Source organism: Carcharodon carcharias, chromosome 2, assembly GCF_017639515.1.
Source record: "Carcharodon carcharias isolate sCarCar2 chromosome 2, sCarCar2.pri, whole genome shotgun sequence".
Taxonomy (NCBI): domain Eukaryota; kingdom Metazoa; phylum Chordata; class Chondrichthyes; order Lamniformes; family Lamnidae; genus Carcharodon; species Carcharodon carcharias.
In genome coordinates, this window is record NC_054468.1 from 158,710,291 (window position 1) to 158,733,364 (window position 23,074).

Consider the following 23,074-nt stretch of genomic DNA (forward strand, 5'->3'; position numbering starts at 1 on the left):
TGCAACATTATAAGCCTCTTCTCTTAATCTAATACTATCCTTAAATTCCTTAGTAAGCAAAGGATGGATTTTTTTTTGCTGAGGTTTTGTTTTAATGGAATGTATTTTCATTGAGTGCCCTGAATTGTTTCTTTAAATGTTTCCCACTATTTATTTACTGCCATACCCTTTGTCTATTAACCCAAACAACCTTAGCCAGTTCTCCTTCAAACCTGTGTGACTGGCTTTGTTTAATTTTGAGATTCTTGCTTATGATTGGAACATGTCACTTTTAAACTTAATATGGAATTCAGTTCTGTTATGATCACTATTTCTCAGCAGTCTTTTACTATGAGATTACAAATTAACCCTGCCTCATTGCACAATACTAGACCTAATAATTTTATCCCTAGTTGGTTCCACAACATACTGCTCCCAAAAACTGTCACAAAAGTATTCTACAAACTCATCTTCCTGAAGACCTTTGCCAATTTGATTGATCGACTCTATATGAAGATGAATGTCCTCCACAATTATTACATTGTCTTTGTTACAAGCTCCAATAATTTCTTGTCTGATGTTCTGTCCAATGATATACTTACAGCTAGGGGGCGTGTAAACTACTCTCGGCTGTGATTTCTTTCCTTGCTATTCCTAAGTTGCACCCATACTAATTCTACTTCCTAACAATATGAGTCAAGATCCTTTCTAACAATTGTCCTTATGTCATCTTTTACTAGTAGGGCTACTCCTCCTCCTTTTCCATTCATCTGTCCTTTCAAAATGTTGTGTATCCGAGATTATTTATTTCCCAATCTTATTCACCTTGTAACCATGGGCAGAATCTTTAGCTAGGCGGGGATGCAAGCGCCCAACCCAAATCAGCATGAAATGATGCGTGTTGATGTTGGCTGAGCATACTGACGGCAACCCGTAGTAGCGCAATAGTTCGATCAGTGACCGTGCACCGGAGCTGGCAGCACACCCACCGAAAATTAAAAAACTTATTAAGGCCATTAAATAATCAATTGTCCTGAATTTTTCACTGCCTGTTCAACCTAACAGTTGGTCAGGTGAAATGGCCAGGAGGCCTTTCCATTTTTTTGGAAACCTCATCCACAGGCGGGTAATGTTTCCAAAAGCAAATAAAAATGAAATAAAAACATTAATTTTTAATTAAAAACATATGTCACATGAGCAGGGACATGTTTTATTCTTTTTTTCTGTTGTTTAATAATGTTTTCAATATATTTTTCATCTCCCTGAGGCAGCTTCATGCCTCAGGGAGATTTTTCAGCGCTCTGTCACGCGCATGCACAAAGTGTGTGCTAGGCCTGCTTGCCCTTCTCCCCCCGCCCGCACAGGCAGTGCTCAGTGCTGCCACTCATGTATCACACTGGGCGGGCCTTAATTGGCCTGCTCATATAAAATTACTGCTGATCGCAGGCGGCAATCGGCTTCTCGACCACTCCTACATGCCCCCACTGATTCCACATGCCAAGGGCAAAATTCTGCCACATATCTCATTAATGGCGAATAAATCTAAATAATTTATCTCCATTTGTGCCACTAGTTCATGTATCTTAATGTGGATGCTTCACTCATTCAGATATAAAGCCTTTTGTTTTTTTTTACTGCTATTCTTTGCATGCACCTTATTCACTGATGTAGTATAAGCATTAAACTCTCTGTCCCTTCCTGTCCCACTTAACTTGTCTTCATACACATCACCATACTATTTTATTGTCTCAGCTATTCTCTTTAGATTTCTAAATCTCCCTGCACTTGAAAATCCCCACACCTGTTTGTTTAAGGCCCCATCCCAGCCTGGTTTAAGCGAGGTTCTGCATTTTAATTTGAATCCTAACTCCTCAAACTCTCTTAGCCGAACATCATTCCTGCTTCTACTTATGACCTTGATTCCTATGTGGAATATTACCAATGGATCCTCCCCACGCCAACTCCAAGTTCGTCAACAGCTGCAAGGAGATGTCCTTAACCCTGGCACCAGGCAGGCAACACAAGTTTTGGAACTCCCAGACGCAGCTGCAGAGAACAGTAGCTATCCGCCTGATTGTACTGTACTGTCCCCTATCACTACTACATTCCTTTTCATTCCCACTGAAATGGCATCCTGCATCTTGGTGCCATAGTCAGTTTGCTCATCCACCCTGCAGTCTTTGTTCTCATCCACTTAGGTAGTAAGCACCTTGTACCTGTTAGTCAAAGTCAAGGGCTGAGTCTCCTCCACCACTACATGGTGGATTCCCATACCTGCCTGACTCACAGTCACACCCTCCTGGCCCTGACCATTGATCAACAGTAAAGTTCTACTTAATCTAAGGAGTGTGATTACCTCCCGGAACAAGGTGTCCAGGTAACTATCCCGCTACACGATGCCCCACAATGCCTACAACTCAGATTCCAACTCAGCCACTCTGAGCCGAAATTGCTCAAACCGCAGACACTTTCCACTTTTATGGTTATCCAGAACTGCAATGCATTCTACAAAATCCCACATGTTGCACTTATAGCATACCACCAGCCCTGTCTTGTGTGTCCAACCTTATTTATTTATTTCATTAGTTAATTAGTTACTAATTCAGTTAGTTCAAGGAGTAGCAAGTCACACTCTCTTAGTTTGGAGTCAAAAGAAGAATACTTACCAGCTACTGGAGGTAAAACAAAAAGAATGAAAGGCGGCAACTCCTTCCTCTTCTGCACCAAATTCCCACTTGCACCAAACTCCAGATATAACACTCAATTCATGAAGCACCCTGGTCTTAGATCACTCTGTGTTTCTCTACTCTGTGTATTTACTTTAAAGAGAGCTTATGACTCACACAAAAGGTAAAACTACTAAGTCAGCTTCTTGCTATAATAATCAACACTTATTCAGGAAATAATTTTCAGTTGATTGATAATTAACCACTACTCCCATGCAAGGGAGAATTTTACTGGCCCCCAGGAGGCAGAAAGGGAAGTGGGGGTGGTGAAGCCACGTTGCATTGGCTCTCCGACCATGTCCCATCATTGGGGAATATTACCAATGCATGAATGGGATCGGGCAGGCAGGCAGCCAATTTGGATATGCAATGGCCCTAATAAGGGTGATTTTACTAGGCTGTCAGTATTTTACCAATAGCGGATCAAACACCCGCCACTTAGGGAGCTCGCCAGCTAAATGGAGGCTGCCCTCCCCAGCAGCAGCCGGTGTGGGGGGATTGTTTTTCTAATCATAGAGGGAGCAATGAGTTTTTGACTCACTTAAGATTTAGTTCAACAAGACTAAAATCAATCGGGCAAAAGGAAAAATTTTGATCTAGCAAATCAGGACCATTTATTAGGAAACAAGTGTTATACTTAACAAATCAAGGCAGTAAATTAATCACTCATCTAGCCTTTACTCACTGTCTGAATTTTTGGTGCCGTTTGATGCACTTGGCTCCTCTCAGGATTCTTTCTCAGCTTTGATGGTTTCTTTGTTTTGCTATGCCACATACTGAAGCTTTACTGTTTACCTAGCCTGCGGTTCCCATCTCTGGGACTCTTTTATTTTCCTTTCTGCACTACCAGGCTCTGTGGACTCTAGCTTTTTAACCCTTTCAGAAGGTCATACCACCTCACGTTCAGAGCCACTCTGGCCTGCTGGCTGGCATAGACACTGCATGTGAAGGTCTGTTCCGGTTGAATTGGGGCTTTGAAGTGACTTATGGAGAAGTGGGAAGACCTCTATTCATTTAACTGGTAAAACTGTTTTGAATTAGCATCACCCAGCTCTCTGGTTCCATGGTGTGTAAGGTTACCAGAGTTCACATCTCCTTTGTTATGAAATGTGCAGCTTAAACTTGCTACTGAAGTTATTACAATGAATTGCAAAAACTGATTCTTTAAAATTTTACATCTTTAACACTACATAGTCAGAACATGCATTGCTCAAAGATTTAGGATTAATTAATAGAGTAATATGACTGATCACTTAAGGTATTGATATAAAATCAAGCTGACTCCTTTAGCTAACTAAAGTGAAACTAATTTTAATCACCCCCAAACTACCTACAGGGCCAAAGGCAGGGAAGGCAGCCCAATGTGAACCTAGCTATTTCCTTGGAGGGGTTTCTCCTTCAATAGTGGGGCTCTGAAAAGTTTTACATTTTTCTAAAGAAGAGTCATACGGACTCGAAGCGTTAACTCTGTCTTTCTCTCCACAGACGCTGTCAGACCTGCTGATTTGTTTCAGATTTCCAACATCTGCAGTATTTTACCTTTGCATTTTTCTTCCTTATCTTGCTGAATTCAGCAGGTCTCCAGCCTATCTTAGCATTGGCCACCGTCGCTGGCCTTGCAGCTGAGGTCTCGGAGCTGCTGGCCCTCTGATTGAGCCAGCATTTCTTGGAGTAGGGATGGAAACCCCATTTGCAGCCATTTAATTGGCCGCTGTCCATAAAATGCATGTTGGAAACCAATTTTTCTGGCCAATGTTGGGTGATCTGCACAATTGGCAAAATTAAGCCCGCAGTTTATGTTAAAACATAACAGTTGGGTAACTTAACTAGCTTTATAAAATTCATTCATGAGATGTGGGAGTTGCTGGCTAGGCCAGCATTTATGGCCCATCCCTAATTTCACTTGAGAATGTATTGGTGAGCTGCCTTCTTGAACCGCTGCGTCCATGTGGTGTAGGTATACCCACAGTGCTGTTAGGGAGGGAGTTCCAGGATTTTGACCCAGAGACAGTGAAGGAACGGACATGTATTTCCAAGTCAGGATGGTGGGTGACTTGGAGGGGAACTTCCAGGTGGTGGAGTTCCCATCTATCCGCTGCCCTTGTCCTTCTAGATGGTAGTGGTCATGGGTTTGGAAGGTGCTGTCGAGGGAGCCTTGGTGAATTCCTGTTTTATATGGCAGCTTATGAAATGCCTTTTAGAAATCCAAGTACACCACATCTACAGGTTCCCCTTTATCCTCCTTGCTTGTTACTTCCTCAAAAAACTCCAATAAATTAGTTAAACATGATTCCCTTTCACAAAGCTATGTTGCTCTGCCTGATCACATTCCAATTTTCTAAGCATCCTGCTATAACCTCATTAATAATGGATTCTAGCCATTTCCCTATGACAATTGTTCTGTAGTTTCTTGCTTTCTAAGTCCCTCCTTTCATGAATAAAGGTGTTACATTTTTTCCAATCTTTGTGGCCCTTCCACAATCTAAGGAATTTTGGAAGATTATAATTAATGCATCTACTATCTCTGCAGCCACTTCTTTTAAGACCATAGGATGCAGGCCATCTGGTCCTGGGGACTTGTCAGCTTTTCGGCCTAATAATTTTCCCAATGCCTTTTCTCTAGTGATGGTGATTGTTTTAAGTTCCTCCCTCCTGTTCGCCTTTTGATTTTCAAGTAGTTTTGGGAAGTTTTACAAGTCTTCTACAGTAAAGACAGACACAAAATTGCTGATCGACGTCTCTGCTGTTTCCTTGTTTTCCATTATCAATTCATGAGACTCATTCTCTAGAAGCCAACATTAGGTTTAGTTACTCTTTTCCTATTTACATACTTGTAGAAACTCTTACTACCTGTTTTTATATGACTAGTTAGTTTTCTCTCAAACTCAACTTTCTCCCTCTTCATTATTTTTTAGTAATTCTTTGCTGGTTCTTCAAATCTGACCAATCTTCTGACCTGCCACAGATATTTACAGATTTGTATAATGTTTGTTTAAATTTGATACAATGCTTAATTTCTTTATTTAGCCATGAATAATGCATCCTTCTCAAAGAATCTTTCTTTCTAACTGGGATAAATCTTTGCTGAGAGTTATTAAATATCGCTTTAAAAGTCTGCCACTGCATCTCTACTATCCTACCTTTTAACCTAGTTTCTCAGTTCACTTTAGTTATCTCTGCTTTCATGCCCTTATAATTACCTTTATTCAGGTTTAAAACACTAGTCTTAGACTCACACTTCACCCCTTCAAACTGAACATGAAATTCTATCATGTAATGATCGCTGTCACCTAAAGTCTCCTTTACCATGAGGCTACTGATTAATCCTGTTTCATTGTTCATTTCCAGATCTAGAATAGCCTGCTCCCTGGTTGACTCTAGAATATAATATTCCAAGAAATTGTCTTGCAGACATTCTATGAACTCATGGTCCATGCTACTATTGCCAATCTGACTCGTCCAATCTACATGTATATTAAAGTCACCGATGATTATTGCAGTACCTTTCTTACATGCCCCATTTATGTCTCCTGTATACTCTGTCCTACAGTATGACTACTGTTAGGGGGCCTATAAACTACTCCCACAAGTGACCTCTTACCTTTCCTATTTCTTAGCTATAACCAAACTGATTCTGCATCTTGCTTTTTTGAGCTAGGTCATATCTCACTACTCTACTAATGACATCCTTAATTAACAGAGCTACCCCACTACCTTTTCTTAGTTTCCTATATTATCGATCTTTTTGAAATACATTTCAACTTTCTTCATAAGATAAACCTTTCATTCCAGGAATAAGTCAAGCAAATCTTCTCTGTACTGCTTCTAACATAGTTATATCCTTTTTTAAATAAGGAGACCAAAACTCTACACAGTACTCCAGATGTGGTCTCATCAAGGCCCTATACAGCTGCAGTAAAACTTCCCTACTTTTATATTTCATTCCCCTTACGATAAACACCGACATTCCATTTGTTTTCCTAATCACTTATTGTAGCTGCAGACCAACTTTTAATAATTCATGAACCAGGACACCCAGATCCCTCTGTACCACTGGGATCTGCAATCTCTTTCCATTTAAATAGTATATTGCTTTATATTCTTGCTTCCAAATAGTATTTACATGGCTAGTCCAGTTCAGTTTCTGGTCAATGGTAATTCCCAGGATGTTGATAGTTGGTCATTCAGCAATGGTAATGCCATTGAATCTCAAAGGGAGATACTAAGGATCTCTCGTTGTAAATGTTCATTGCCTGGATATAGTGTGGTGCGAATGTTACTTGCCACTTATCACCCTGAGCCTGAATGTTGTCCAGGTTTTGCTGCATATGGGCATGGATTGCTTCAGTATCTGAGGAGTCTTGACAACGCTGAACATTGTGCAATCATCACCGAACATCCTCACTTCTGGCTTTATAATGGAGGGAAGGTCATTGCTGAAGCAACTGAAAATGATTGGGCATAGGACACTACCCTGAGGAACTCCTGCAGCAGTGAGCTGGGATTGGGATGATTGACCTCCAACTATCACAACCATCTTGCTTTGTGCTATGTATTCCCATTGACTTCAGTTTTTCCAGGTCTCCTTGATGCCATACTCAGTGAAATGCTGCCTTAAATTCAAGGGCAGTCACTCTCACCTCACCTATGGAGTTTAGCTCTTTTGTCCATGTTTGGACCAAGGCTGTAATGAAGTCAGGAGCTGAGTGGACCTCATGGAACCCAAACTGAGCATCAGTAAGCAGCTTATTGCTGAGTAAGTGCCGTTTGATAACACTGTCGACGACCCCTTCCATCACTTTGCAGATGATTGAAAGTAGACTGATGGGATGGTAATTGGTGAGTTGGATTTGTTCTGCTTTTTCTTGTGGACTGGATATACCTGGGCAATTTTCCACACAGCTGGGTAAATGCCAATGATGTAGCTGGACTGGAGAAGCTTGGCTAGTGGCACAGCTGGTTCTGGAGCATGTCTTCAGTACTATTTCTGGAATGTTGTCAGGGCTCATGGCTATTGTAGTATCCAGTACCTTCAGCTATTTCTTGATATCATACGTCTGTGATGCTGGGGACCTCAAGAGGAGATAGTTTCTTTGCAGCTTGCAGTTTCTTATGCAGTTTTAATATTCTAAGTCAGAACCTGACTGTTAATTTAAATTACAGCTTGAGAATACTTACCAGAGATCCCACTTTCACTTAAATCCCAACATAGCTCTCAGTTCCTGAAGCACCCTGTTCTCTGAATAATTTTGTGCTTCCCCACTCTGTCTGGTAGCATCTAGTCTCTCCTTTTAATCTGGCCTATTACCATCATATCAGTTCACTCTCAATCATCAGTAAGGTAATGAAAGTTGTTTTCAAACAATTCTATCAGGTAACACTTACTCACTCTGTCTACTGATGCTCACTCTGGATACTGCTAAGACCACTCAGCTCCAGACCTCATTACAGTCTTGGTCCAATCATGGGCAAAAGAACTGAATGTCAGAGATGAAATGAATGTGATGGTTCTTGACATAAAGGCAGCATTTGACAGAGTGTGGCATAAAGGATCCCTAGTAAGATTGAAGTTAATGGGAATTAGGAGGAAATATTTTGACTTTCTGGAGCCATACTGAGCACAAACTAAGATGGTTGTGGTTGTTGGAAGCCAATCGCTTCAGGCACAGGACATTGCTGCAAGAGTTCTTCAAGGCATTGTCCTCAGCTCAACTATCTCAAGCTGCTTCATCAATGACCTTCCAACCATCATAAGGTCAGAATTGAGGATGCTCGAAGTTGATTACACAGCAAGCCTGTAGCTCTTCAGATAATGAACTAGTCCCTGCCTGCATGTAACAAGACCTTGACAACATTCAGGCTCAGTATGTTAAGTGACAAGCAACAGTCGTACCATAGAACTGGCAAGCATTAACCATCTAACCACCTGCCCTTGGCATTCAATAGCATTACCATCAATGACTCTCCTACTGTCAACATCCTGGTGGTCACCATTTACAGAAACATAACTGGACCAGCGGCTACAATAGCATGTCAAAGGTTGAGTTTTCTGTAGCAAGTGACTCACCTCATGACTCCCCAATAGCTTTCTGTCATCCACAAGGCACAAGTCAGGAACGTGATGGAGTATTCTTCGTTTGCCTGGGTCAGTGCAGATCCAACAACGCTCAAGAATCTCAGCTCCATCCAGTACAAAGTAGTCCATTTGTTTCATACCCCAACCACCACCTTAAACATTCACTCCCTTCATCATCAGTGCACCATGGCTACCGCGTATACTATCTACAAGATGCACTGCAGGAACTCGCTTCTTCCAAAGCAGTACCTCCCATATCTGAAACCTCAATCATCATGAAGGACAAGGGGAGTAGTTACATGGGAATATCACCACCTCCAGCTTCTCCTCCAAGTCACACACATTCCTGACTTGTAAGTATAATTGTTCCTTAATCATTGCAGGATCAAAATCCTGAAATTCTCTAACTAACAGCACTGTGGGTGTACTTACAGCACCACCTTCTCAAAAGTAGTCAGGGGTGGGCAATAAATGCTGGTTTTGCCACAGATGCTCACATCCCATGAACAATTTTTTTCTTAAAAACTAAATGGGTTAATTCCTGTGTAAGCATAGTACACAATGAATGTTTTGTAAGCACCATGAGCGTTTTTGTGTGGGCTTCACCTGTTGTAAAACATGTTGCAGTGTTAGACCAGGGGATTAGATGCATAAATCAAAAAAGGGAAACTTAGTGCATTTACACTACCTTTTGATTAGGAGATGATGCATGGCTTGGGGTGGGGGTGGTGAACCTGTGGAAGAAAAAAATGGCAAAATGCAGAAGACAAATTAAGTTTGAAAAATCACAATGGTATTTGTTTCTCATGTACTAAACAATTAATGTGAGCTTTTTGGTTTCTTTTAATTGCCAGAAATATGATATTATTGGCTTACTTTATTTTGTTCTATTCCCATTTTAATTTCTCTCCGTTTTCTAGATTTTCCTGAATATGGTGAAATTTCTAACACATTTTCTTTTGCAAATAAAGGTTTATTTCTATTGGATCTGCCGGGACACCCATTATTTTGAGTGGTTTGCTAATCTCTTGCATTCCCTGGAAATACAATTGATGGAGAGAGGAAAGAGCCACTTTCTGAGCTATCACATCTTCCTCACTGGCTGGGATGAATACCAGGTGAGTGAGAATTTATTGCTGCACTTTGACTCTTGTGTTCCGCTTTAAAGATTAAAGTTTGCTTATGCTAAAAATTAAACTGACCATAGTTATGCAAATAATTTCAATAATTTCCCTTTACCTTTACATAGGATGTCAGAATATCTAGTTATATTCAACTTTCCACCTCCCTCCCTGCTTTCCCTGTAGATCACTCTGTAACATTGAATGGAATTATCTAAGTCATGGCAAACATTGGTGCTGCAATTTACCATGGGATCCATATTGTTAATGATAGACTGCATAACTTGCTTAATTTCTTCATTATAATTTGATGAGTTACTTCTGTTTCTTCATTGGCTTCATCACCATCATCTTCTCCCAAGATTTCATCTTCACGTTGACTGGTAAAGACATGAACCATGCCTGCGGCAATGGTGACGTCAGCAACAAATACCCACGTGAGGATCCTGCACCACATCATCCCTCTCTCAACGCAAATATGAGTGCTGTCTCTCCTGCTTTCGACTCTGCTGCCATGCACTAATTATCTCTACTTTTGTTCACAGGGAGCTCTGCCAAGTGACTGACACCCTCAGCCAACCAGTCCCTCAGCTCCACCCAGGTCCTCACCTCCAGCCAAGAGAACACCTCCTGCATTGAAGAGCTGGAAATAAGCAGCCTGGAAGATCCATCACAGCACTTACCCACACCCTCCACCAACGCAGAGACACACACCTTGGTGGGACCTAGATCTAGAGAAGGCTTGGGTTCACAATCTGGTAGTCACCACATGAACATGTGTCCGCAGAAGGAGGAGGCAGGCTCAGCCAAGACCCCCGGCACACAGTGGGCTGCTGGGGAAGAGGCAGCTGTGAGATCCAAGCCAGATGACGAGCCTCTGGATTCAGCCATTCAACTCATCCTGGAGAGTCAGCAGAAGGTGGGGGAAATATCACGCAGAGCTGTTGGAAGTCCTCAACAGAGTGACACGCGAGTCCGAGGAGTGCATCCACCTGCTCTCTGATGAATTGGTGCCCACATGTGCATGGATAAAAATCTCCATGGGAAGGATGGCGGATGCCATGGAAACCCTGGGCCTGTAGACTGTGGAGATCATGCAGACCTGCACTCCAACGCGGTAGCCATGGTCAGCTCCTGCAGTGGCAACGTGAAAGGAAAATGGGGCACCTCGACATCCCTCCACATACTTCTTCCCCTCAAGGAGTCAGGCCGGGGTCCTCGGGCACCCGAAGGGAGGAGGAGTAGCAGCTGGACACCACTGGGTCGCCCACTGAGGAATCTCAGAAACTGTTCTCTCCCTTCAAGTCCCCTTTACCTGTGGCCCTTCAACTTTGTCCTCTATCACTACAAAGGGTCCACAGGAGGACAGCTAAAGCAAGCCGGGGCCCCCTAGGCCTTAGCTATCCAGAGGACCCATACCGAAGTCATCAGAGAAAACAGGGCCAACCGTTGCACAGGCTGCCTTCACCCCTGCTGCGGATGTCAGGGCAGCGCCTAAAAGTGTTAAGCCTAGAAAAGTTAAGAACTTCTGATCACAGGTGGTTGCATGGATGAATCTTATAATCTGAAAATGTATTCTCTTTCATTGAACAATGCGTACTGGTGTCTTTCAGCTTCATTGACAAGCTTTGCGAGTCCTCCTACTGCATCACCCCCACCCCCACCCCCCCCCCCCCCCCCCCACCCCACCCCCCCCCCCCCCCCCCCCCCCCCACCCCCCCGTCTAGCAGTTCAGCCTCGTGCAGCTGGCCTACAAATGATTCTGAAGGGCGAAGTGTGTGTGTGTGGCAGGGCCTTTCGGAGCCTCGTGCAAGCACTCTCCCACATACTTGGATGCTTCCTCCATCACACTCATCTCAATGTCCTGTGTATTTTCAATGCTGCCTGCTGGGCTTCTCTTTCAGTTGTCCATCTGAGCTGACCTGCATCTCCGTCAACTCCCATGCAGCACCTGTTCCTGCCCAACATGAGTCACCTTTCATTTGCGGTTTTAGAAGCATGGTTTGTGCAACATTTGTCTTCAGCTCCCCCCATCTTTTCTCCTCTCCCAGTCACCCATGTCCTTTCACCCATCATTGTCAACCCCCGGCATCACCTTCCACCTCTCCACCATCACCTATCAGCCACAACCCTTTTCTTTCGGAGATGTCCTGGTGAACATGTCCAGGTGAGTTTGATGGAGGAAGCATCCGAGTGCATGGGAGAGTGCACAAGGCTCTGAAAGGCCCTGCCACACACACACTTCGCCCTCCAAAATCATTCCTGGGCCGGCTGCATGAGGCTGAACTGCTAGTCGGGGGGCGATGCAGTAGGAGGACTCGCGAAGCCTGTCAATGAAGCTGAAAGACACCATTACACGTTATTCAGTGAAAGAGGATATATTTTCAGATTATAAGATTCATCCATGCAACCACTTGTGATCAGAATTTCTTAACTTTTCTAAACCAAACACTTTTAGGTGCTGCCCTGACATCTGCAGCAGGAGTGAAGACAGCCTATGCAATAGTTGGCTCTGAGGAGGAGGTGGCATGGTGTATTGCCACTGACTAGTACTCCAGGGTAAGGCTCTGGAGACCTAGGTTCAAATCCCACCATGGCAGGTTGCCAGCAATTTAAATAATCTGGAATGACCATGAAACCATTGCTGATTGTTGTAAAAACCCATCTGGTTCACTAATGTCCTTTAGGCTTACATGTGACTCCAGACCCACAGCAATGTGGTTGATTCTTAAATGCCTTCTAAACAAGGGAAGTTAGGGGTGTGGGCATCACTGGTCTAGCCAAACAAAATTTTAAAAAGCAGGACAAATCCAATCCAGCTAATCCAGTCTATTCTCAATGATAGAAGGTGTCATTAACAGTGCTATCAAGCATCATTTGCCCAGCAACAGCTTGCTCATTGATGCCAGTTGGACTCTGCCAGCACCTGACCTCATTACAGCTATGATCCAAAGATGGACAAAAGAACTGAAATCCAGAAGTGAGGTAAGAACGAAAGTCCTTTACAACAAGGCAACATTGGACCAAGTGTGGCATCAAGGAGCCCTGGAAAAATTGAGTCAAATGGAATCAGGGCAAAAACTCTCCTCTGAATGGAGTCATACCTAGCCCAAAGAAAGATGGTTGTGGTTGTTGAAAGCCAATAATTTCAGCCCCAGTGTCCTAGCCCAAACATCTTCAGCTGCTTCATCAATAACCATAAAGTCAGAAATGGGGATTTTCACTGATGATTGCATAGTGTTCATGACAATTTGTGATTCCTCAGCTATAGAGAGGCTGGCCATCATCGAGCAAGTCCTGGACAATATTCAGGCTTGGGCTGATAATTGGCAAGTAAAATTCACACCACACAAGTGCCAGGCAATGACTATCTCCAACAAGAGAGAATCTAAACATTTGCCCTTAACATTCAATGGCATTACTATCACTGGATCCCCCACCATCAACATCCTGGGGGTTATCATTGACCAGAAACTGAACTGCACCAGCCATATAAATACCATGGCTATATCAGAAAGTCAGAGGCTGGGAAATCTGCAGCAAGTAACTTATCTTCTGACTCCCCAAAGCCTATCCACCATGTACAAGACACAAATCAGGAGTGTGCTGGAATACTCTCCACTTGCCTGGTTGAGTGCAGCTCCAACAACACTCAAGAAGATTGACATTGGAGCTTCCTTCCAAACACCCTGATGATACCTACACCAGATGGACCACAGCAATTCAAGAAGGTGGCTCCCCATCACCTTCTCAAGAGTAATTAGGGTGGGCAGCAAATGCTAGCCTTGCCAGCAACATTCGCAGCCCAGGAACGAATATATAAAAATACTACTGTCAAAACTGAGTGTATATTAATTCACTACCTATTACATAACAGTGGATTGTATTGCTTTGTGCTATCTCAGATGTTTTTTGCCAATGAAAGAGTTAAGAAAAAGTTTTAAACATAATTTGCAACACTAAAGACCTGTAACCAATTGCTCTGATGATAGACTGGCACTTGTTTTTCTGCAGGCTGCTCACATTGCCTTGCATGATGAAGAAAACAAAGATGTTATCACTGGACTGAAACAGAAGACTTTCTATGGCAGGCCAAATTGGAACAAGGAGTTCAAACACATAGCTGTTGATCACCCTGGGTAAGACCTTTGATGCTTTAATTAGTGATTGAGTCATCAGTCATTGATGTATTTTTATAAAAGGTTTGGACCACAGTCCACAATCCGCCTTATAATAAACAAACAACATTTCAGAGAGTTTGCGTCTCAAACAAATTGGTGTAAGTTATAAACTAATCTGCACTGTCACTAGTAGAGTGATAAGAAACATATACCCCTGCTAACTCCTGTGAGATCCCAGTGTTAGCCAAACTGTCTGAAGCAGTGCTAAGTGGAGACTGCATATCCACAAGGCGAAGGATGAAATAGAAAGTGTACCATGTTTGAGCTATAATGCTGCAACACCCTGCAACTGAAGGTAGGCTTGGTTGTTGACTGGGATCAGGTTGGCCATCGGCAGAATCTTCCGTTCTGGAGTATAAGTTTAGTGGCAGGAGCGGAAGTGAGAGAGATTACCTCTGTGGGGCGGGACAGCTGGCCACACCAATCTCGCGCTGTTCAGCTCATTACATATGCATCCGCAAGGAGCACAGCAAAACTTGTGGCAGGGCAGGCAGTAAGTCACTATTTCCGTCATTACCTCAGGGTTATCAAAAGTCCTGGCGCCATATTTAAAGTGTACAAGGGCAGCCATTCACTCACTGCAGGCCAGGAGCTCCAGATTCTGCATCAACCAGAATGTGACAGAGCAGACAATATGAGGCCCTGTGGCTTAGCGAAGCCTCCCTGCAGGTTCTCCTCCAGGCCGTTCAGGGAAGGCAGGAGGTGCTGTTTCCCAGGGATGGCAGCAGGAGGCCCTCCTGTCTGACCACAGCAGCCTGGGCAGAGGTCGCAGCGGAGGTTAAAGGCCATGGGGCCCACGGGAGAATATAAAGAATGAACGATCTGCTGTGCTCTGCCAGGGTAGGTGACACCATCTACTCACTGCAAACTGACACTCATCAGGGCATCAGACAGTGTAAGCGTGCGAGTGCACAGGGATGTCAGATAGGAGTTTGGGTTGCAGGGCTGGGACATGTGTACTGAAGGTGTGGCAGCCACTTCATGCTCTCAATGTTCTATCAGTTGCAGAATATCCTGCTTGTTAATCACTTCCTGGGGATGGCTCAAGAACTGGCATAGGCATGCATGCTCCTAAACTGCTCTTGCGCCCATTGGGATGACAGTCAATCCTTCTGTCTTTCTGCAGGACAAGAACATGCACAACCAGAGGGAGCAGGCCAAGACCAGTGACGGCATGCCTGATATTAGACTGCTAAGCAGCTTCAAGGAGGAGGCCGCCGACTAGCCAGGGAAGAACAGGACCGTGCATGCACAGAAGATGAGTTAGGACTTTCCCAGGAAGTCAGTGAGGATGCCTCCAGTCTTCAGTTGTCAGATGTGCCCACTGACTGAGACATTGTTTCAAAAAGGGACCCTGCTTAGGCATCCACTAAATCTTTCTTTTCTCCATTTCAGTACCAGCAGAAAAGGGCGAGGGAAAGAAGGGAGACCAGCCACAGAACCAGCCCCAACTTCACCTCTGAGGAGGATGCCTCAGGAGCCTCAGATGATACACTGTCATGGTATTCACCTGCACCCTTCATCAGTGCAGAGACATACACCACAATGGGTGCACGTTCTAGAATAGGTTTGGTGTCACAATCTGGTGAGCACATCATAGACACGGGTCCGCAGCTGGCAGAGGTCTCTGACATTCGGAGAACTGCTGGAGACCAGGCCCCTGCTCAGCCCCATGCTGATGATGAGCTTCTGGACTCAGCCATAAAGGACCTGATGGAGATGCAGGGACAGGCAGGCAGAAATGGCAGAGCCCATGTGCGACTGCACCAAAGGCTGGAGTAATTTGTCAATGTTCTGTCTGCTGTCATGGCCCCGGCATGGGAGCACTTGGCTACCTCCATGGAAAGGGTGGTGGCCACCTTGGAGACCAAAGTCCAGCAGAAAGCACAGTGGCTGCTGGATATGTGCTTGAATCTGCACTTCGTTGCTCTAGCCATGGGTGCAGGGCAACAGTGGCTAAGTGAGAGAGGCCAGGGCACCTCGACATCCTTCCAGATAGCCCTTCGCCTTAAGGAGTCAGGAAGGTACCATTGGGCACCCACAGGGAGGAGGAGCACCAGCCAGGTACCCCAAGGGCCTCATCCCAGTACAATCCAGTGGTGTCCTGCCGCTCAACCTCCCATCTGCCAGTGGCCCCATCACCTCCAGAAGGTCAGGCCAAGGAGGGTGCACCTGCAACTGAACAGGAGACCCTTAACAGATCATGGTGCTCAAAGCATCAGGCCACCAGATGACACCTGCCAACGTTATCACAGTTAACAGTGCATAGCAGTCAGCAGGCTGCCTCCACCTCAGCTGTGGATGTTGGGGCTACATATAGGAAAAAGATAAGGAAGTTCTGAAGGCATACAGATGGCATGGATGTGCAACCATTGTATATACTCTTTGGATTTGTAAATATATGTTCACTTGCACTGTTTGTTAGTGACCTGGATTTTCATCTTGCTGCTAGTTGCTTCAATGGTCACAAGCATTTAAGGGTGTGGGATTTGGTCCCCCATCAGAATCTGATAATGTCCACCTATAGAGTCACTTCACTCACACTATCAACATAGTGATTACTCAGTAACCCCACATGTACATGCCTAAGCACTGGCCATCATTTGTGAGTGTGTGGTTGGGCTCGCATCATACAATCCATTACTTGCAGCACACCTTGTTCTGAGCTCTGAAAATTATACCTACACAGAGCATGCAGCGAGGTCATTGCATCTCCTGCTGCTGTTGCCTGAGATGTGGATGGATGCAGAGTACTCAAGGGGAGTTAAACAGGCGATGTGAGTGGTAGGAAACACTGTAGATGCAGTTTCAGGGTTGAAAGAGTGAATGTCTACACTGTGTTCTTAACAATAGAAAATCAGAGGCTTCCCTACATGTTAGGAGAATATTGTGGTGGGTACGTCCAATCATTACTGGTCATCCTTGGTGCAGTGCAATTTTGAGCTAACAATGCAGGTGAGGGCTGCAAGTATGGAGGAAATTGGAAAGTTAGCCTTGACTGCAAGAGGGATTAAATGTAGGATTAAAGAGTTGTGAGTTCAGTTTACTGATACCTTTGTGAGACCTCACATGAAGAATTGTTTGGCCTGCCTATCTCCTTATCAAGGGTTGGAATAAAGCTCACGCAAAGGGATTGCAACTGAAATGCACCATTTCTCAGTTCAAGCAACAACTAATTTTTGAATTACAAAAAGTACTCAAGCAGATTTCAGATAAAAAATGCCAGTGCACTGGGCTTATTGATGGGCTGATAATCTTCCCTCTACTCATTATTAGGGTCCTGAGAAACTAGCACAACATTCTGAAACCTGTTCCTCATGGGTGCAGGTCATTTGGCAAAAGATAACCCCATAAATTAATAAGCTCAGTGACAAAGACCATGGGTCTTTGGGGTACTCGTGCATTAAGGTGATTTTCTGAGTTAGGTGATTAAGTCGTGACATTGGGATAGAGTAGATCAGGCTTGCCCAACTGGCGGCCGGATTGTAGCCCCCAAAGCCATTCCATGTGGCCCCCGGAGTCACTGTACAAAATGCCGGTAAGACAGGTAAGTGAAGTTGAAGATCCTGCAAGAAGAGGCTCCTCCAATCACAGGCTGTTGCTTTTCTGCATTTGCTGCTGATAGGCTCACTTGCCAGCAACAAACACGGGAGAGGAATGGCCTGTGATTGGAGGAGCAGCGAACGTCAGTGCCTGTGAGTATGTAGAGGGAAAAGGAGAGGATTTCAGAAGGGGGAGAGATTTAGAGAGTCTGCGGGACTGGGACTGGGACACAGAGATTGGGGGGCCTGTGGAGGGAGAAAGTCACTACCGGGGCCGGTTGGGAAAAAAGAGTCTCTATTGGGGCCTGTAGGGAGAGAAAGATGCTGTTGGGGCCCTTGGGAGAGAGAGTCATTGTTGGGGTCCATGGGGGAGAGAGTCACTGCCAAAGCCAGTGGGGGAGAGAGAGTCACTGCCAGGGCCTGTGGAGAAAAGAGAGAGTCACTGCTGGGGCCAGCCTTTTCGCCTGTCCGCCAACCGTAAGATTGGATGGGCAGGGAAAAATTTCATTCAATTAATACTTTAATGGCCTTTATGGGCCTGTTAATTGTCAGTGGGCATGCTGCCAATTCCCGCGCACACCTGCCGACTGAAATTTGCACATCATTTTATGCTTGAGCCCGCCAGGCACATGCCTGCTCACTCAGCACAAATTTGAGCCCCTGAATAGTGTGTTTCATTGCCAAACAAGGAAACCTGGTGGGGTAAATGGGAGATGAGTCACTCCAAGATGTGCTCAACCATCTCCCCTCTTCATTAAGGCATGGCACGTGACACAGGGTTGCCCAGAGAGATTGTTTTAGTATTGTGGGAGGGGAAAAATCATGTTATAGAATGCGATCTGTTTCCCAGAGTGAATCATCTGTTTACTGCTGAACAATATTTACAACTGTGAAATATTCTCTTCAGAAAACCAGAACATAGGAAAATAGAGACAGGAGTAGGCCATGTAACCCTTCGAACCTGTTTTACACCATTCAATAAGAACATGGCTGATCTACAACCTAACTCCATATATCCACCTTTGCCCCATACCTTTAATACCTTTGGCTAACAGAAATCTATCCATCTCAAATTTAAAATTAACAATTGATCTAGCATCAATTGCTGTTTGTGGAAGAGAGTTCCAAACTTCCATCATCCTTTGTGTATAAATGTTTCCTATTTTCACTGCTGAAAGGTTTGGCTCTAATTTTTAGACTGCGTCCCCATGTCCAAGTCTCCCCAACCAGTGAAAATAGTTTCTCTCTATCAACCCTATCTGTTCCCTTTAATATCTTGAAAACTTTGATCAAATCACCTTTTAACTTTCTAAATTGCAGCAAATACAACTCAACTTCGTGCAATTCAACCTCGTAATTGAAAACATAGAGTCCATTCTGATAAATCCACGTTGCACTCCCTTCAAGGCCAATATATCCTTTCTAAGGTGTCGTGCTCAGAACTGCTCACAATATTTCAGTTGTGGCCTGAACGGGGCTTTGTATAACTGAAGCATGATTTCTACTCCCCTGTATTCTAGTCCTCTAGATATAAAGGTCAGCATTCTATCAGCCTTTTTGATTATTTTGCGTACCTATACATATTATTTTAAAATGCAACTGGACCCCCCAAACTCCACTGATTTTAGTTTAGAAAGTACCCTGTTTATGTTAAAAGTGGGATGAGTCCACATTTGCCACATTGAAATCTATTGCCACAGTTTTGCCCATTCACTCAATTTATCAATATCTCTGTAATTTTACACTTCCCTTTACACAGTTTACAATGCTGCCTATCTATGGGCAGAATTTTCCCATTGTCGTGCGGGAGCAGGCCCCACACGTCTGTGCGGTGACGTCAGGCGAGTGTCCCGACGTCGCTGCGCGTCATCGCGTTATTTCGTTGGGTGAGTGTGTGATGATGTCCTATGTGTGCCTGCCATTAATTAACGGGCCACTTAAGCCCCTTGACTCACCAATCGATGCCAATTTTTTGGTGCCCGTGCAATCTTTGTGTCCGCGCATGGGCGCAAAGGGCAGGCGGGTAGGACACATTTGTATAAACCTCTTGCAGGGGCGGAATAAGGCTCACTGGGGTCATGAGTGTGCACTGTCAAGTATTTATTTTTCAAAGTTATTGAAACTTCCCTGTGTGATCTGCAGTGCTTCAAAACACATACCAGCTGCTTTGTCTGGACTCAACCTTCAGGCCTGCAGGTTTCAGGAAGCCTTCCCTTACCCTGGGAATGGGACCTGAACTGTCCACTGGAGGCAGCTCCTCTGAGAAGGAAGGTAGGGCTAGAAGGGGGAGGAGGCCAGGTGTGCTCATTCAGCCTCCAAGGGAGCCACCTTTGGGAGAACAGGCACAGGCACAAGGGGTGCAGAGCCAAGAGGTGGACAAAGGCGGAAGGGGCCGCAGAAGACACCACTATCCTGTTGCCAAGGTATACAGGCAGTGAAGCAGCTACCTCAATATGTCTGAGGTGCAGTGCCAAAGGAGACCCCATCTCTCAAGGGAGACAGTCAACTATATCTGTCAGATGATTGGGCCTGAGATTTCCACTAACTGTGTGGGTAGACACCCTATGCCAATGGCTCTGAAGGTCACAGCTGCCCTCAACTTCTATGCCTCTGGCTCCTTCCAGGGCTCGGTGGGTGGTCTTTGCGGTGTCTCCCAATCAGCTGTCTTTACTTGCGTCAACAAGGTTACAGACGCTCTGTTCAGCCGTGTATTGACCTTCATCCACTTCCATTGGGACCAGGCAAGCCAGACACTGCAAGTCAGAGGCTTCGCGGCCATTGCTGGCTTCCAAGCGTCCAAGGTGCAATAGACTGTACACATGTGGCCATCAAGGCACCAGCAGGTGAGCCCGGTGCCTTCGTCAACATGAAGGGCTTCCACTCCATGAACATGCAGATAGTGTGTGATCACAGGATGCTGATTCTACAAGTCTGTGCAAGGTAACCAGGCAGCTCCCATAACACGTACATCCTCAGACACTCCCAGGTGCCGTGGCTCTTCAGTGCTCCAGCCTGGCTGGATGGATGGCTACTGGGTGACAAGGGGTATCCCCTCAGAAGGTGGCTCATGATGCCTCTCCGCCATCCAAGAACAGAAGCTGAGCAGCGGTACATTAGGAGCCACGCCTTCACAAGGGCTGTGGTGGAGAGAGCCATCGGTCTTCTCAAGATGCGCTTCCGATGCCTGGACCGCTCAGGGGGCGCACTCCAGTACCCCCCAGATCGTGTGTCACTGATAGTGGTTGCATGTTGCGCTCTCCACAATCTTGCGCTGGAAAGGGGGAATGCAGTGGACGATGAAGACGACGATGCATTGGCTGCAGCTGCAGTGAGTCCAAGGATGAGCATGCACAGGAAAATGCTGAGGGGGTAGACACTGATTCAGTCATACTGCAGGGAAGCAGGGACACCCGGGAGGCTTTAATCCAACGAGCCTTCAGCTAACACACCACATATGGGCCTCCAGGACAAGCCTGGGCTGTGGGTTCCATCCTCAACACCTAAGTGCCAAATCTTCCAGGTTAGGAATAGTAACTAAGGGCCATGATAATAAAGCTGAACGTCTAAATAAGCACTCTTTACATTTTTGCAAACCATCCAAATGCAGAAGAAAAGAGGCACCCTCAGCCATGGCGATATATCTGAATTTAATATGTTAAGCAAACAAACTTATGCAAAAAAAAAGACAATAGTGTTACAAATCAGAACAAATCATAAGGCCAACACAAAAGCACCAGTGAAAAACCTGCTGTGTGCCTAAAATGCCTTATGTTTTCGTTTCCAGGTGCTGCGTCTTGGTGCTGCCCCATCGCTCGGAGTGGCATCTGAGACAGCCTGCTGACTCTGCTGTCCTATTGGCCTTGGTGACCTTAACGGTTGTCCTCTGGCCCGTGGAGCCTGTGCTGCCCCCCGCCTGGGAGGGAGCTGCCAGTTCCACAGCTGGCATCTCCCCAGTTGTCACAGCATCACCGGATGCTACAGTCACTGGGTCACGGGCAGAGGAGCTGCCGTCCTCATCCAGAGCGCCCTGAGAGGTGCCCGCAGAGATGACAGGCAGCTGCTGCGCCGACGTGAGGTCGCTTTGGACCTCACTGCTCACCGTGGATGGATGGGCCCCAAGCTGGGAAACTTGATTCCCAGACCATCTCTCACACTAGCAATGACCAGCTGAGGTCAATGCCAATGTGAGGGCTCGCTGGTCAGAGCTCATCCTCAGGAAGCCCTGATGGGTCTCCTGGAGGAGCCTCTCCACGAGAGTCACCACTCTGTCCATGGAGGACACATGGCGCCCGGACATGTGGCTCATTGCTTCAGCGATCGTCCGCATAGACTCCTCCACCACGGAGACTAAGCCAAGCACAGCCTCTTGTATCTCCCCCAGATGCTCCCGCACACCCAGCCGCATTTCTTGCCTCTGCTGCATTGCGGACAACTCCAGGGGCACATCATCAGGCACCGACTGGTCCCCTGTAGTCCTCCAACTGCTGGAGCCATGGGCACCCTCTGTCTCTGCCAGCTCCTCCAGCGACTGTGAAGTGCCCTCACCACTGTGCCTTGGAACACTAGCCGATGTTCTAGGTGCTAGTATCTGCGCTGGTGCCTGCCTCGCAGGGATGATGTGATGCTGGTGAGACTTCAGGGCCCTCAGGTGTGAGAGGTGTCTTCTGCTGCTCCTCCTCCCGGCCCTGCTCCACTGATGCTGAAAGGAAGAACAAGGACATTGGATCAGTTAATGTGGAGACAATGCCAATGTGCATCCCTATCCCCCGGATCATTATGCGCTCATCCTTCCATAAGCAGCGGTCAAGCCATGTTGCAAATTTCAATCACTGAACTTTCAGCACTGCCATGGCTGTTGGGAGAACAATGGTGACCTCACTGCTGGGCATATATGCCTGCCTGTGGCACCCCAGCCTCTCCAAATCCAGGGCCTCCTACTCGAACTGGCTAAGAATGGTGATCTGCCGCGTTATGAGCATTCTTCTGAAAATGAGAGACGAGCATTGATTAGTGTTAATTGCACGTGGACTTGCTTTGCGCACAGCCCACCCCACCCAGAGTGGGACATATCAGGGCTCCAGTGTCTCCTCACCCCAGTGCTGCCGAATACTCACACAAAGATGCTAGGCCTGTTCTCCACTCCTCCACCCTGCCCCCTTGGACACATGCTGCCTACATCACATTAGGCACCACACGGTATATTCCTCCATAGCAAGGAGGCACAAGCATGTGGAGCACAGAGCGCAGCAGATGGTTTGTTGCCACGCCATCTTGAAGCTCCCCTCCCAGTGTGTCATCACCCTGACTTGGACATGTCCTGCAGTTCAAGCACAGCCCCTAGGTGTAGCTCCTCCAGGTTGCCCTAAACTAGTCATGTGGGACTCAGTGTAACACATGCTGCAGAGGCAAAACATATCTCTTCATCACCCTCTCAGGCTGACCTCTGACT

At 45.8% G+C, this 23,074-nt stretch overlaps 1 protein-coding gene across 1 annotated transcript in view; it reads left to right on the forward strand.

Moving 5' to 3' along the window:
• Positions 1-23,074, forward strand: part of LOC121288392 (NADPH oxidase 3-like) — a 154,676-nt gene that overhangs the window by 127,052 nt on the left and 4,550 nt on the right. Inside the window, exons 14-15 of the mRNA XM_041206948.1 lie at positions 9,753-9,899; positions 13,917-14,041. Coding sequence (XP_041062882.1) covers positions 9,753-9,899; positions 13,917-14,041 — 272 coding nt within the window. The remainder of the gene's footprint in view (positions 1-9,752; positions 9,900-13,916; positions 14,042-23,074) is intronic.